At 36.9% G+C, this 15851-nt stretch overlaps 1 protein-coding gene across 1 annotated transcript; it reads right to left on the reverse strand.

Annotated features, from left to right (window-relative positions):
• Positions 1-674: 674 nt before the first annotated feature.
• On the reverse strand, positions 675-4677 carry LOC146921613 (replication protein A 70 kDa DNA-binding subunit B-like). The gene is made up of 7 exons (XM_085714968.1): positions 4404-4677; positions 3695-3809; positions 2131-2228; positions 1853-2026; positions 1681-1752; positions 972-1088; positions 675-892 (listed from the first exon to the last, which is right to left on the reverse strand). The coding sequence occupies exons 4-6, from the start codon at positions 2003-2005 to the stop codon at positions 1059-1061; spliced, it is 255 nt and encodes an 84-aa protein (XP_085571094.1). The 5' UTR covers positions 2006-2026; positions 2131-2228; positions 3695-3809; positions 4404-4677; the 3' UTR covers positions 675-892; positions 972-1058.
• Between the last annotated feature and the right edge of the window lie 11174 nt (positions 4678-15851).

Here is a 15851-nt window from a genome sequence, read left to right on the forward strand (position 1 = left end):
ATGCACTAATTACCATTATACTTTTTCTATAAGATAATCTTTACACAATTATGATTAGTAAAAATGTCTGACTTTTAACTCAAGTTTTCGTCAGTTACTTAGCCATACTTGCGAGCATCTAGACGAAGTGACTTATAACCTTTAGCATAATTTTTTCCTTTCTTCCCCAAGGAATCCATGCACGAATGAGCAGTAGCATAAGATGATGTCTCGCTCTAATGGACAAGTCATTTTCCCACCTCTACTTTTCTCGACTCTTGATCGTAAATGTCACTACAAGAAAATATGTGATTTGCTACGCCCATTTCCGGAGTTAATTCGCAGCTAATTCCTAGCAAACGAGTTTAGCTAGAGATATGCTAGGGAATACCTATTGATTCGGCCGTAGCATGGATTGAGAGACAAATTTGCTAGGGATATATTTCTTAGTAAATCCGTAGGTCGTAAAGCAAAAATCCTAGCAAATGTTTAGTTATTCCGCAGCAAAAATGCTTTCAAAGTTAATTTTCCGCAGTAAATTAACCATGACTTATCATAGCGATTTCACAACAAATCTACAGCAACAAAACTAAGATTTGTCGTAGCAATTCCATAGCAAATCTACAGCAGAAATTTAACAAGAATTTCTTTAATGAATCTTAGTAATTAGGACCTTTTAACATTAAAAAAAAACATTTAAATAACTACCAATCAATTAATAAGAAACTTTAGTTGAGTACAACAAGAAATTCAAAATATATTGATAACAAATTAGGTCTCATACAAGTAATTCAACATCAAGAGAGGCTAAACACAATGCCTTAAAAGAAAAAAGAAAAAAGAAAAAACAAGTTATAGAAATTCCACAGTTACGTAGCATGGGTTCAGAGCTATATTCACTTGTTTTGAAGGCCTGTAAATCAGCAAATAATATTCAACGAAGTGACAATCATATGACATTTCATTACTCAATATAAATCAAAGAGACTTACATCCGTCAAGACCCTCATCCGCTCTTGAGGCTTCTACCTAGACTTCTTCACAAGGGAGGATCTTTGGAGTGTGGGCAGGGCATTGGTTTAACGTTGAAGGAATACCAACGAGCAAACCTAAGTAAAACACATAAATGTTAAAAATTGGTTATCAAACAGTAAAAATCAATCTGCACATCATGAGAATCTCAGAGAGAAAAGAAAACTGAAAGTTTGTTAATTCATTCATTGGCGCCATAGAAAACGAATTACCAGGCACCTTATCTACATTAAATAGGAACATTAGTTTGTGAATTCACCATGTTAATCTAAGATAACTTCTGAAAATCACTTTATTTTACACGATTCTGAAAATCACTTATAGCTTACACAAAAAATCTTCGTGGAATCAAAAAATCAAAGGAGTCAGCTTTGAATTCGGACAGGGTAACATGACACATCGTCACTGCTTTGAATTATAACAATAGCCTCCTTGATAAATTGCAAACAAAAATCACAATCTTAAACTACAAATAATACTCAAACAGGGTTAGTGTCCTATGACTTTCTATCGCTTCAAAAAAGAAGATGAATGCATTATTGTAAAAACACCTTCATTGGCAACCTCTTCCACCTCAGAATTCTCATTCAAAGTCATTTCATATTCGTTTGTCACAGTTTTGAACTACTTGTTAGCAACTTTCAAAGTTCCCTTTGAAATGTAAAATACCTTTCCCATAGAAAATTTGTCATAAAACTTCCTTGCAGCATCATTAAACATAGTTGCTTGAATCTGAGTACCCTGAAAATATTTCAAAACAAAATCACAGAACATGTCACCCCCTAGCTTAAAAACCAACACAACATTAAAAAAAAGTAAAATCAAATAACTTGTTCCTTACATCTTCATCAGTCAGTTCAACATTGAATACACAACCTTCTCCTATAGCATTCTTATAGGTACGCATAGTTCCCTTGCTTGTAACACTGACCTTGATTGTCCAACCACCCAAATAAGGATTCAATGAAACAAGAGGACGCACTCTACGGGTCATGGCCAATCTCGAGGAGTAGAACTGAAACGCCATTAAATTAAATAAATAAATAAATAATCACCAAAAAATCATTTAAAACAAACAAAACTCAAATTCTAAAATTGAAGTGGTGTAGAGGTGGATACCTATGTTTGACATGAGCTCGCAACAAAAGGAGCTCCAAGAGTCCGCACAGATACTGAATAAAATTGAAGTACCATCATCACCATCATGGCTTTTTCTTCTATAGCATAGAAATACTAAATCAATATTTAGCACTTAAAAAAGCTAAATCAATGCCTTTAAACATAGGAATACTAAATACTTCATTGTACCTAATAAAGTTAGCAAAATTCACTTGCAAATGGAAAACAAAAACAATATTTAGCACCACATGAACAGAGCAATACATATTTCTGATAGAGGAATCAAAATTAAAAAAAAACTGTGTAAATGCTCTAGGATATATACATTGTCTCAAGTGCCAAAAAAGCACAAAGGTTTGAACCATGATTTTTACCAACAGTGACAACTTGTACTATTTTACTTTAACGTCTATGGTCAACACAAGCTAATCATAAGAACTTTAAGCTATTTACTGTTACAATAATCTATCAAAGTGACAACATTCAATAGCAATAAAGGTGTACTAGAGAAACAAATAAAGAGAAAACAAACTCAAATAAGGACAAATCAATTTGGAGTTTATTCAACTCAATTTTGACTAGTGATCCTCCACACTATTCTTATTTTAGTTACTAATTGGTAGAAATGCAATTGAGACAACAAAAAATTAATATTAGCAACAAACTAACTTAAAACTTAAGAGACAATTGAGAATTCAGGGAAATATAAATAATCCTTAATTAAGGCTTCTGCAACATGGGTATGCCCTGTTTTAAGTATATAACAGTGTCAACAGCAAACAATGAGAAATAGTTTGAATTAGATTTAGATACAAATTATGTGATTTAAATTATAGTGTTGCATCTTAGACTCTTTGTATTTTTGTTTCCCAAGTTCTAGCAGCTTAGTTAGTATTTTCTATCTAACTCTATATGGTATAACAAAGCTCGTGCTTTGATCTAGTAACTGTTAGGGAGAATAACCCCAAACCCGTTGACAAGACGACAACGACCATCGTTGCACTTTTCAACCTGCAACTCATCATTCACAATCCCAGTGTAAAGAACTTATTTGAATGGTCGGCATATGAAATTAACACTGGATGATAGAGGAAAATATGGTATCTGACTGGACACACCACAACCTTGAAACAATGATCCTTCTCCGCAAAAATGGTTATGTCCTAAATCATTTAATTATACAGCAACCAATCACATAATAGATTTTCCTAAATTAACCATTGTGCAAGTAACAACAAAACTGAAATTGCATATGGCCCAATCTCAGCAATAACCAGAATTGGTTTTGTCCCATATTTCAATCATTAACACTCCATATGTCCTTAGGGTGTGTTAGATACACATAGAAGTACAGTAAAATCACAACAACATAGAGCAAACACTTAAGCTATTGGATAACTTCACAATGTCCTTAGGGTTTTATTCTAACCAACTCTTCTCCAAAAATTAAAAATTTGAACATATATAGGTATCTATACACACACTATAAAGAATATAATACGAAAAACAAAGTAATGCGGCCAAAGTCAGAAACTCATGGAAGCCACACAGTAAACAAACAAACCAGAGATTCTTCACTTTCCCCCTCCACAGGCCAAGTGCTTTTGCAGATAAGACAACTGATGTGCTTGTTCGTCAGTCTGCGATGGTGTAAACCTATTACTGTTGCTCCTCACAAGCTGCAATTGCAACAAACCATTCAAAACCAAAATCAGCAATTTCACAACATCAAATAAAAAAATATCACTTGAAACAAAATCGTAAACATCTCAACACATAAATAAAATAGCATCGTTACGAACAAATTAGTAACTCAAATTTTAGTTTAAAAAACCTAATCCAATGACTCCTATTCGATTATCCTAACCACAGTAAAATGACTCAACACAAAATCAACACTCAGATCATCGAATCAACAAAAATACTCAAATTTTATTCTCTTGTGCCTCACTAATTAGGACAGTATCAGCTCTCTACTACAATTATAGAATATTGTAAATCATAAAAACGACAGGGTGCACAACACATATTCATCAATTGTCCACAAAAATGGAATTCACTCAAAATTATTGAATATAAACTAGGTAGAAATTGAGATTCCAAACAAAAGAGAAATATTACAAATAAACCCTAATTTAATTCAGAATATCTAAAAATTGAAGAAATCATGATGAAATTGAAGAAATCCGAGATTTTATATCATAGATGAAATCAAACTTAGTTGTAAATAAGCAGAAAAATTGAAAATGAAATATAAGAAATGGAAACTCAACTAGATATTCAGAAACAGAAAGATGATGACATTGATCTCCATATGATGATAGATCGGAGATGGAGGAACGGCGAAGTCAAATTGAACAATCAGATCGGAGATCGGAGTAAGAAGCGAGATTCGAATGTTAAGATCGGTAGCGTCCATGGAAGAGGATGAGGAATCATTGATGTGGTTTCTGAATGATGAAGATCGAGAGCGATAGAAGAGAACGCGTGTTTCTGTGTTACAGTTATGAGAAAAATGTTTGGGAAAAAGAGAGAAAAAAATTAAATGTGATTAATCAAAAATAAATAATAAATAATAAAAATAATAATATAAAATTAGTTATAATGAGAGAGAAAAAAAAATTAGATAGTCAAATGGAAGCCAATCCATATGATTTTAACTACAGACAAATTTCGTAGCATGTCTTCGGTAGCATATATGACATTTTCTTGTAGTGTGTGTTTCAAGCCGCCCAACGCTAGTGTGGGTTTCCTTGAAATAGAAGGGAAATGGCACGACCACCACCTTATGGTTTCAGATGAAGAGACGAATAAGGCATAGAGACATACATATATGATGGACCACAACCAGGGCTCCACGAAGGACCCATTCATGAATCACATTAATCACAACCAAGGGAATAGAGGAATTTATACCTTCGAAGATTTAGAGAGGGGTCACATTAGTCAACAAAGGAATGAACTCAAGGTTTTAATAAATTCAACTCAAGGAGGGTGCAGTATCATACAAAATGAAATAGTTTTTTAGAAACAAAGAGATGCCGGGGATAAATCATAGACTACAAGTTAAGAAAATTTTCATAAGAAAATCAATTGAATCCGCATGGAAAATAAGATGAAAGATTCTACACATGATAACACTCTAACTATGGTGTAAGATCTCCTTGGAATACACATGAGTTTTCATTCAACTACTTTATGCTCGACCAAAAAGGTTCACACATGTTCACTAGAAGATGTAACGCCCTAATTCTATTTAAGCAATAAAACATGCGAATATAGCAAATATTCCAGAATTATACGCTACGTCTCACATAAACCAAAAACTCAACATGCATATCTAGAGAAAATATCTCAACAGTCGTACAACTGATAAAATTCATATACAAAATCTTCAACATAAATATGCCATGGGCAACAATACATCAACATAAAATCCTCCAAAGTCTCAACAATGAGTACATCTCAACATAAATAAAATCCAACAAAAGTAAAGGGACACCGACTCGACCTAATCAGAGCCCTAAACTAAACTCCAAAATGATAGCGGATAAAGCTCCCGCTATCCAAGCACTCACCAAAGCAACTACTCCTGCACAGCGTCTACCCATCCATACAGACAGGTAGGCGGCAAAAACCACTGGGGGTAAGCATTACATTAATCATAATCAATAAATAATAATAGGATATGAAGAAGTTAAATTAATTCTCAAATAGTTGCATAAACAATTAACTTCCAAATATACATCTATTCGACCAATCCAAATATTACAAACAAGCATCCACTTATCACCAACAAACAAGTATCACATATCACATCAAGATTTCATTTCAAAATGCAATGTGCCTACTCGATACATACATGCACGTGGTACCGTAACAACAGTCATTAGATGCCAACCGCACATCTATGTAAGAGTACACCCCCTCTTACATGTAAGAGTACACCTCCTCTTACAACAACTATGTAAAAGTACACCTCCTTTTACATTTCAACATATGACTCAATATGATATGATGCATGGACATACAACAACGAACCGATAATGCACAACAACCACCAACGACAATGTAAAAGTACACCTCCAATTACATTGACTATATCAACAACAATTGCATTATCAAGTATTCATGTCCACACACATTCAACAAATCACAATTCACATATGAGTCATCATCACATAAATCATCATCAACTACACAATATCTCACAACAATCCCACATACTTCTCATAAACCAAGCAAAGTGGAATAATACAACATTTATGATAAACATCATATTCAACCTTCAACAATCATTCGTATATCCTCAATTAATCATATAAGGTCATTCACAAAAGATTTACAAGGTAGTTGGTTCAAAGAAACCGTTTTCAACAAAGTTCGTCTATCGATATCTCATTTTCAAAATAATTGAAGTTATTGAACCAAACCAAGTAAACAAGATTCAATGCCTAAACTAAGTATACCTCTAGGCCACATATGTGTGCAGTAGGGGATACCTTGGTGTTTCACCGGCTAAAAACGACGAAATCATGAAAATCACAAAGTTCGTCTCACTTTGTTATTTTTACAAAAGAATCCCATTTTCAAAGCAAAACATGTCAAGACTTGATGAAACCAATCACAACCATTTTTAGAAATCATATAAACATTATACAACCTTAATCCTACTTCAATTCCCAAAGAAAACTGAGTTTCCGGAAAATCGGCGTTCTTGGACCATTTTTCAAAAGTTAGAGAATTTCACAAATCCAAGTCCAATTTGATTCAAATGAAGTTCCAGTAGGTTTAAGTGTATAAACAGAAGTTAAACAAGTCAAAAGAAACATTTTTGAAAGCCCGGATTGGTCCCCAAGTGCACGAAACGTAGAATCAAATTTGGCTGCACAGGAGTTAGCACGCTTGAGCGTCCGCCGCACGCTTAAGCGTCCTAAACACCGTAGCTCAGTGTTTGCAAGCTTTCAGCAAGCTGGCAGCACGCTTGCTGCTCGCTTAAGCGTGGTGAGCATGCTTAAGCGTCCTCCTTCAGACTATCAAAAATCAGTTACGGGTTCCAACCCATTTTCATCCAAAATCCCCATTTTGATTCACCCAAACCCCAAAACTTAACCCAAAACGTGTTTACAGATCATATACACTATAAAACACTTAAACATCAACAAGTTTTGAGATTACAACATCAATTCATCAATAATTCACAAATTCACCAAACATTCTCAACTTTCAACAACAACAACAAATTCATCACCAATTCACCATTTCAATGACACCCAATGCATCAATTCATCAACAACACATGTTAAAACAACAACAACAACATTTGAACATGAATTCATCATCATTCTAACAACCACAACATCATTCATCATCAATTTCACCCAGGAACATGTCATATACATATAAACCCATTTTGACGTACAAATTCAACAACAACAACACAATTATCATTCAATTCATGTACATAATCATGTCAACAAAATTCAGCACGAAATTCTACAACCAAAATCAAATTAAGCACTTAACCACAATTATGCTGAGAATTAGGGTAGAAGTTAGGCTACTAGATTATGATTAAAGACTAACCCCCTTACATTAATTCTTCACAAAATCAACTAGGGCTTCACTTTAACTCCAATCCTAGCTCTAAACCTTGAAGCTTGACCTCCCTCTAGCTCTCTCTCTCTAGCTCTCCTCTTGAAACCCTTGTCTTCTCTCTATCTCTATCTCTATCTCTTCTCAATTGCAAATGTTGGTGAAAAACCCTATTTCTCTACTAACAAGAGTTTATATAGGTTCACCTAATTGGGCTTAACTCACAACATCTGAATGGGCCTAACCCATTTCTATTCTAACCAAAATGTTACTACTCACTTAACGGTAAAATGTAATACTAACAGTCACTTACCGGTAATAAAACAATTCACTACAACTCCCTAGCACTTAGTAAAATAACCACTCTCACTAAGCACTAAAAATAATCCTCAACAAAATTACAAAATTACCCTTACTCTCAAAATGACCAAAATACCCCTAAGTCCAAAATGACTAAAATATCCTTCTAACACAAATTCTACAATTCCCGACCAAAAATACACACAGAGGCAAATAATCACATAAGAGCACATATAACACACATAAATAACTTGTCAAAAAAAAAAAAAACACACATAAATAAATAATAAAATAAATCTAACGAAAAATCGGGCTGTTACAACTCTCCCCCACTAAAAAGAATTTTCGCCCTCGAAAATTACCTGAAGGAAACAACTCCGGATACGAAACCTTCATCCTATTCTCCGATTCCCAAGTGGAACTCTCACCAGTTGGTCCAACCCAAATCACTTTAACCAAAACGATTTCCTTGCCACGCAAACGCTTCACTTCACGATCCTCAATCCTAACTGGCCAAGTCTCAACGGTCAAATTATCTCTTACTTCCAAATCATCCACTTGAATCACATGAGACGCATCATACACATACTTCCGCAACTGAGACACATGAAACACATCATGAAGATTCGACAAAGATGGTGGTAACGCAATCCGATACGCTACAACCCCAACCTTCTCGATAATCTCAAACGGTCCAACAAAACGAGGAGTCAACTTCCGACACTTCAAAGCACGTCCAACACCGGTTACATGATTCACTCTCAAAAACACATGATCACCAACCTGAAACTCAATGTCCTTTCTCTTCTTATCATGATAAATCTTCTTCCTACTCTGAGACGCTCTCATCTTCTCTTGAATCATCTTAAACTTTTTCGTAGTCTCTTGCACAACTTCCGGTCCTAACAATGCACTTTCACCTGTTTCATACCAACATAATGGAGTCCTACACCTCCGACCATACAAAGCCTCAAACGGTGCCAATCCGATACTAGAATGAAAACTGTTGTTGTAAGTAAACTCAATCAACGGTAAACATTCGACCCAATTGACACCTTGCTCTAAAACACAAGCCCTCAACAAATCTTCCAAACTCTGAATAGTCCTCTCCGTCTGACCATCAGTCTGGGGATGATAAGCAGAACTCAACCTCAACTTAGTTCCCAAGGGAACTTGCAAACTCTCCCAAAACTTAGAAGTAAATCTCGGATCCCGATCCGACACAATACTAGAAGGAATACCATACAATCTAACAATCTGCTCAATGTAGATCTCAGTCAACTTAGCCACATACATACCTGTCTTGATAGGAACAAAATGTGCCGACTTCGTCAACCGATCAACAATTAATCACCCAAATCAAATCAAAACCCTTAACAGTCTTCGGCAACGCTCCGACAAAATCGATAGAGATACTATCCCACTTCCACTCTGGCACAAACAACGGTTGCATCAAACCCGACGGTCTCTGATGTTCAATCTTAGACTTCTGACAAACCAAACAAGCATACACAAACTCTGCGATCTCCTTCTTCATTCCAGGCCACCAAAACAACCTCTTCAAATCCTGATACATCTTAGTCGCTCCTGGATGAATACTCAAACCATTTCTGTGACCTTCCAAAATCCGTCTCTTAAGCTCAAGAACATCTGGTACACAAACACGATCACGAAACATCAAGACACCGTTCTCATCCAATCTGAAGTCTCCACCTTTACCTTGGTTAACCAACACCACACAATCTACAAGTTCCAAATCTTCCTTCTGACCATTCTTAATCTCTTCCAAGATATTACTCATCAGCTTCAACATCCCTAACCTCACACCCTCTGGTGTCAACTCACTAACCAAACTCAAATCTCGAAACTGCTCAATCAACTCCAATTCCTTAGCCATCAAAGCAGACATTTGCAACGACTTCCTACTCAGAGCATCAACAACAACATTCGCCTTTCCAGGGTGATAACTTAACTGAAAATCAAAATCCTTAAGATACTCTAACCATCTTCTTTGACTCATATTCAACTCCTTTTGATCAAACAAATACTTCAAAATCTTGTGGTCACTGAACACTTCAAACTTAGAACCATACAGATAATGCCTCCAAATCTTCAACACATACACCACGGCCGCTAATTCCAAATCGTGAGTCAGATAATTCTTCTCATGCACTTTCAACTGTCTCGAAGTATAAGCCACCACCTGACGATTCTGCATAAGCACACCACCAAGACCCATCTTAGAAGCATCACAATACACAACAAACGATTCCCTCGGGTTTGGCAAAATCAACACTGGAGCTGAAGTCAACCTCTTCTTCAACTCTTGGAAACTCTTCTCACACTTAGCATCCCAAACATAAGCTTGCCCTTTTCGAGTCAACTGCGTCAATGGCAACGCCAACTTAGAGAATCCCTCAATGAACCTCCGATAGTAACCTGCCAAACCAAGAAAGCTTCTAACTTCAAAAACAGACTTAGGTGATTCCCACTGCAACACTGCATCAACTTTCGACGGATCCACGACAATACCACCCTTAGAAATCACATGACTAAGGAAACTCACTTCCTGCAACCAGAACTCACACTTCGACAACTTAGCAAACAACTTCTTCTCCTTCAAGACTCCCAACACAATCCTCAAATGCTCTGCCTGCTCTTCCTCTGACTTCGAATACACCAAAATATCATCTATAAACACCACCACAAAACGGTCCAGAAAAGGATGAAATATTCTATTCATATATTCCATGAAAACACCTGGCGCATTAGATACTCCAAATGGCATCACAGAATACTCATAATGTCCATACCTCGTTCGAAACGCAGTTTTGGATATATCTTCTGCCTTTACTCTAATCTGATGATATCCTGATCTCAAATCAATCTTGCTGAACACTTCCGCACCAACCAACTGATCCATCAAATCATCAATCCTCGGAAGCGGATACCGATTCTTAATTGTCACTTTATTCAATTGCCGATAATCCACACACAACTTCATGCTTCCATCCTTCTTCTTAACCAACAACACAGGAGCACCCCACGGAGAAACACTCGGCCTGATAAACTGCTTATCAAGCAACTCTTCTAACTGCTTCTTCAACTCACCCAACTCTGATGCAGACATCTGATACGGCACAATCGAAATAGGACTCGTTCCAGGTACCAAATCAATTGCAAACTTAACTTCCCTCTCCGGCGGTAACTTGGTAATGTCGTCCGGAAAAACTTCTGGAAACTCTTGCACTACCGGCAAATCACCAACTCCTTTCTCACTACTCTCCTTCAAGGAAGCAAACATCATGAACACACTAGCTTCACCGTCCAAAGACTTCTTGACTTGCTCCGCGGTCAAGAACTTTCCACCTTCCTCAGCTACTGGCTTAGAAAACGTTATACTCTTGGTCAAACAATTAATGTTAACACCAAAAGTCAACATCCAATCCATACCAAAAATCACGTCCATATGCTTCAACGGAAGACACATAAGATCCAACTCAAAATCAACATTGCCAAAACTAACAGGACACTTAGCACACACTAAGGAAGTAGTTACCGAACCACTAGCTGGGGTGTCGATAACCATCCCTTGAGACAACGGAGTCACAACCAAACCCAAACGCTCAACACAACTAACCGCGATAAAAGAATGAGTTGCACCAGTATCAATAATTGCAATCAAAGGAGTACTATTGATAAAACACATACCTCGGATGAGATTATCCGGATGCTCCACCTCTTCCGCATTCAATGAAAACACCTTCCCCGTCGCCTTCTTCGGCTTGATACACTTAGTGCTGATATGCCCCTTTTCACCACAATTGTAGCAAGTGATCTCCTTCTCCACATATGTACACTCATAAGCCTTGTGACCCGCTTTTCCACACTTGTAGCAACTATCACCCTTCTTGCAATCATTAGCAAAATGACCCAATGTGCCACACTTGAAGCACCTGACCTCAACAACATTAGACTTAGAGCCTCCACCACCTTCTTTCTTCTTTCCCTTGTCCTTGTTGTACGGTTTCCCAAATCCATGACTCTTCCCTTTCTTATCATGCTGAGCCATGTAATGATTAGCCCTAGCCCTTCCGGCATCATCAAACATACGACACTTATGCACCAAAGTGTCAAAATCTCAGATCTCCTGACTACACATATACTGGTAGATATCGGGCCTCAAACCGCTCTCAAACTTCACACACTTGGAAACCATCGCATCCTCCGCTTTGATATACAGACAAAACCTCGAAAGCTCCTCAAACTTTGCAGCATACTCAGCCACTGAACGATTCTCTTGCTTCAAGTTCAAGAATTCCACTTCCTTCTTGGTCCTCAAATCCCCAGGAAAGTAATTCCCCAAAAACTCAGTCTTGAACCTAGCCCAAGTCACAGCTCCTCCACCATCCTCAAGCCTTCCTTTAGCATTGGTCCACTAATACTCAGCCTCCTCAGCAAGCATGTGAGTAGCCAATCTGACCTTCTGATCCTCACTAGTCACCATAGCACGAAAGATCCTCTCCATGGCCTGCATCCATGTCTGAGCTCCATCCGGGTCATACCTACCCTTGAACGTCGGCGGACTTTTTCTCAAGAAACGATCAAGCCTCCGCTCCTCAGCCTCTCTAGGATCACGATGACCAACCGCCGCCTGCTCATTAGCCTGAGCCAACACTTATGCCATTGTAGTCAAAGCTTCTGCAATCGCTCCATCATCTCTACCACCAACCATCTCACTTCTACACAAAACTAACCAACAGATAAGAACAACAGCACAACAAACAAGTATCGAAGGTAACTCATTACCATTCGCATACTAACAGGAAAATTCAACGGATACTAGTCCGGACATGACTGACCACGGCTCTGATACCAACTTGTAATGCCCTAATTCTATTTAAGCAATAAAACATGCGAATATAGCAAATATTCAAGAATTAGACGCTACGTCTCACAAAAACCAAAAACTCAACATGCATATCTAGAGAAAATATCTCAACAGTCACAGCGGATAAAATTCATATACAAAATCTTCATCATAAATATGCCATGGGCAACAATACATCAACATAAAATCCTCCAAAGTCTCAACAATGAGTACATCTCAACATAAATAAAATCCAACAAAAGTAAAGGTACACCGACTCGACCTAATCAGAGCCCTAAACTAAACTCCAAAATGATAGCGGATAAAGCTCCCGCTATCCAAGCACTCACCAAAGCAACTACTCCTGTACAGCGTCTACCCATCCATACAGACAGGTAGGCGGCAAAAACCACTGGGGGTAAGCATTACATTAATCATAATCAATAAATAATAATAGGATATGAAGAAGTTAAATTAATTCTCAAATAGTTGCATAAACAATTAACTTCCAAATATACATCCATTCGACCAATCCAAATATTACAAGCAAGCATCCACTTATCACCAACAAACAAGTATCACATATCACATCAAGATTTCATTTCAATATGCAATGTGCCTACTCGACTCATACATGCATGTGGTACCGTAACAACAGCCATTAGATTCCAACCGCACATCTATGTAAGAGTACACCCCCTCTTACATGTAAGAGTACACCCCCTCTTACAACAACTATGTAAAAGTACACCTCCTTTTACATTTCAACATATGACTCAATATGATATGATGCATGGACATACAACAACGAACCGATAATGCACAATAACCACCAACGACAATGTAAAAGTACACCTCCAATTACATTGACTATCTCAACAGCAATTGCATTATCAAGTATTCATGTCCACACACATTCAACAAATCACAATTCACATATGAGTCATCATCACATAAATCATCATCAACTACACAATATCTCACAACAATCCCACATACTTCTCATAAACCAAGCAAACTGGAATAATACAACATTATGATAAACATCATATTCAACCTTCAACAATCATTCGTATATCCTCAATTAATCATATAAGGTCATTAACAAAAGATTTACAAGGTAGTTGGTTCAAAGGAACCGTTTTCAACAAAGTTCGTCTATCGATATCTCATTTTCAAAATAATTGAAGTTATTGAACCAAACCAAGTAAACAAGATTCAATGCCTCAACTAAGTATACCTCTAGGCCACATATGAGTGCAGTACGGGATACCTTGGCGTTTCACAGGCTAAAAACGACGAAATCATGAAAATCACAAAGTTCGTCTCACTTTGTTATTTTCACTAAAGAATCCCATTTTCAAAGCAAAACATGTCAAGATTTGATGAAACCAATCACATCCATTTTTATAAATCATATAAACATTATACAACCTTAATCCTACTTCAATTCCCAAAGAAAAACGAGTTTCCGGAAAATCGGCGTTCTTGGACCATTTTTCAAAAGTTAGAGAATTTCACAAATCCAAGTCCAATTTGATTCAAATGAAGTTCCAGTAGGTTTAAGTGTATAAACAGAGGTTAAACAAGTTAAAAGAAACATTTTAGAAAGCCTGGATTGGTCCCCAAGTGCACAAAACGAAGAATCAAATTTGGCTGTACAGGAGGTAGCACGCTTGAGCGTCCGTCGCACGCTTAAGCATCCTAAACACCGTAGCTCAGTGTTTGCACGCTGGCAGCACACTTGCTGCTCGCTTAAGCGTGGTGAGCACGCTTAAGCGTCCTCCTTCAGACTGTCAAAAATCAGTTACGGGTTCCAACCCATTTTCATCCAAAATCCCCATTTTGATTCACCCAAACCCTAAAACTTAACCCAAAACGTGTTTACAAATCATATACACTATAAAACACTTAAACATCAACAAGTTTTGAGATTACAACATCAATTCATCAATAGTTCACCAATTCACCAAACATTCTCAACTTTCAACAACAACAACAAATTCATCACCAATTCACCATTTCAATGATACCCAATGCATCAATTCATCAACAACACATGTTAAAACAACAACAACATTTGAACATGAATTCATCATCATTCTAACAACCACAACATCATTCATCATCAATTTCACCCAAGAACATGTCATATACATATAAACCCATTTTGACATACAAATTCAACAACAACAACAACACAATTATCATTCAATTCATGTACATAATCATGTCAACAAAATTAAGCACGAAATTCTACAACCAAAATCAAATTAAGCACTTAACCACAATTATGCTAAGAATTAGGGTAGAAGTTAGACTACTAGATTATGATTAAAGACTAACCCCCTTACCTTAATACTTCACAAAATCAACTAGGGCTTCACTTTAACTCCAATCCTAGCTCCAATCCTTGAAGCTTGACCTCCCTTTAGCTCTCTCTCTCTCTCTCTCTCTCTCTCTCTCTCTCTCTCTCTCTCTCTCTCTCTCTCTAGCTCTCCTCTTGAAACCCTTGTCTTCTCTCTATCTCTATCTCTATCTCTTCTCAATTGCAAATGTTGGTGAAAAACCATATTTCTCTACTAACAAGAGTTTATATAGGTTCACGTAATTGGGCTTAACTCACAACATCTTAATGGGCCTAACCCATTTCTATTCTAACTAAAATGTTACTACCCACTTAACGGTAAAATGTAATACTAACGGTCACTTACCGGTAATAAACAATTCATTACAACTCCCTAGCACTTAGTTAAATAACCACTCTCACTAAGCACTAAAAAAAATCCTCAACAAAATTACAAAATTACCCTTACTCTCAAAATGACCAAAATACCCCTAAGTCCAAAATGACTAAAATACCCTTCTAACACGAATTCTACAATTCCCGACCAAAAATACACACAGACGCAAATAATCACATAAGAGCACATATAACACACATAAATAAATAATA

This window comes from Medicago sativa, chromosome 5, assembly GCF_051527215.1.
Source record: "Medicago sativa cultivar Bolivia chromosome 5, Bolivia_mono, whole genome shotgun sequence".
Taxonomy (NCBI): Eukaryota; Viridiplantae; Streptophyta; class Magnoliopsida; order Fabales; family Fabaceae; genus Medicago; species Medicago sativa.

Bases quoted from the DNA above. Each gene is read 5' to 3' on its own strand.
- LOC146921613 (XM_085714968.1), bottom strand. From the start codon at position 2,005: ATGACCCGTAGAGTGCGTCCTCTTGTTTCATTGAATCCTTATTTGGGT. The intron at 1,753-1,852 runs GTAAGGAACAAG...AAATATTTTCAG, and splicing joins TTGAACTGACTGATGAAGAT to GGTACTCAGATTCAAGCAAC. The intron at 1,089-1,680 runs GTATTTTACATT...TGTTTTACTTAG, and splicing joins ACAAATTTTCTATGGGAAAG to GTTTGCTCGTTGGTATTCCT.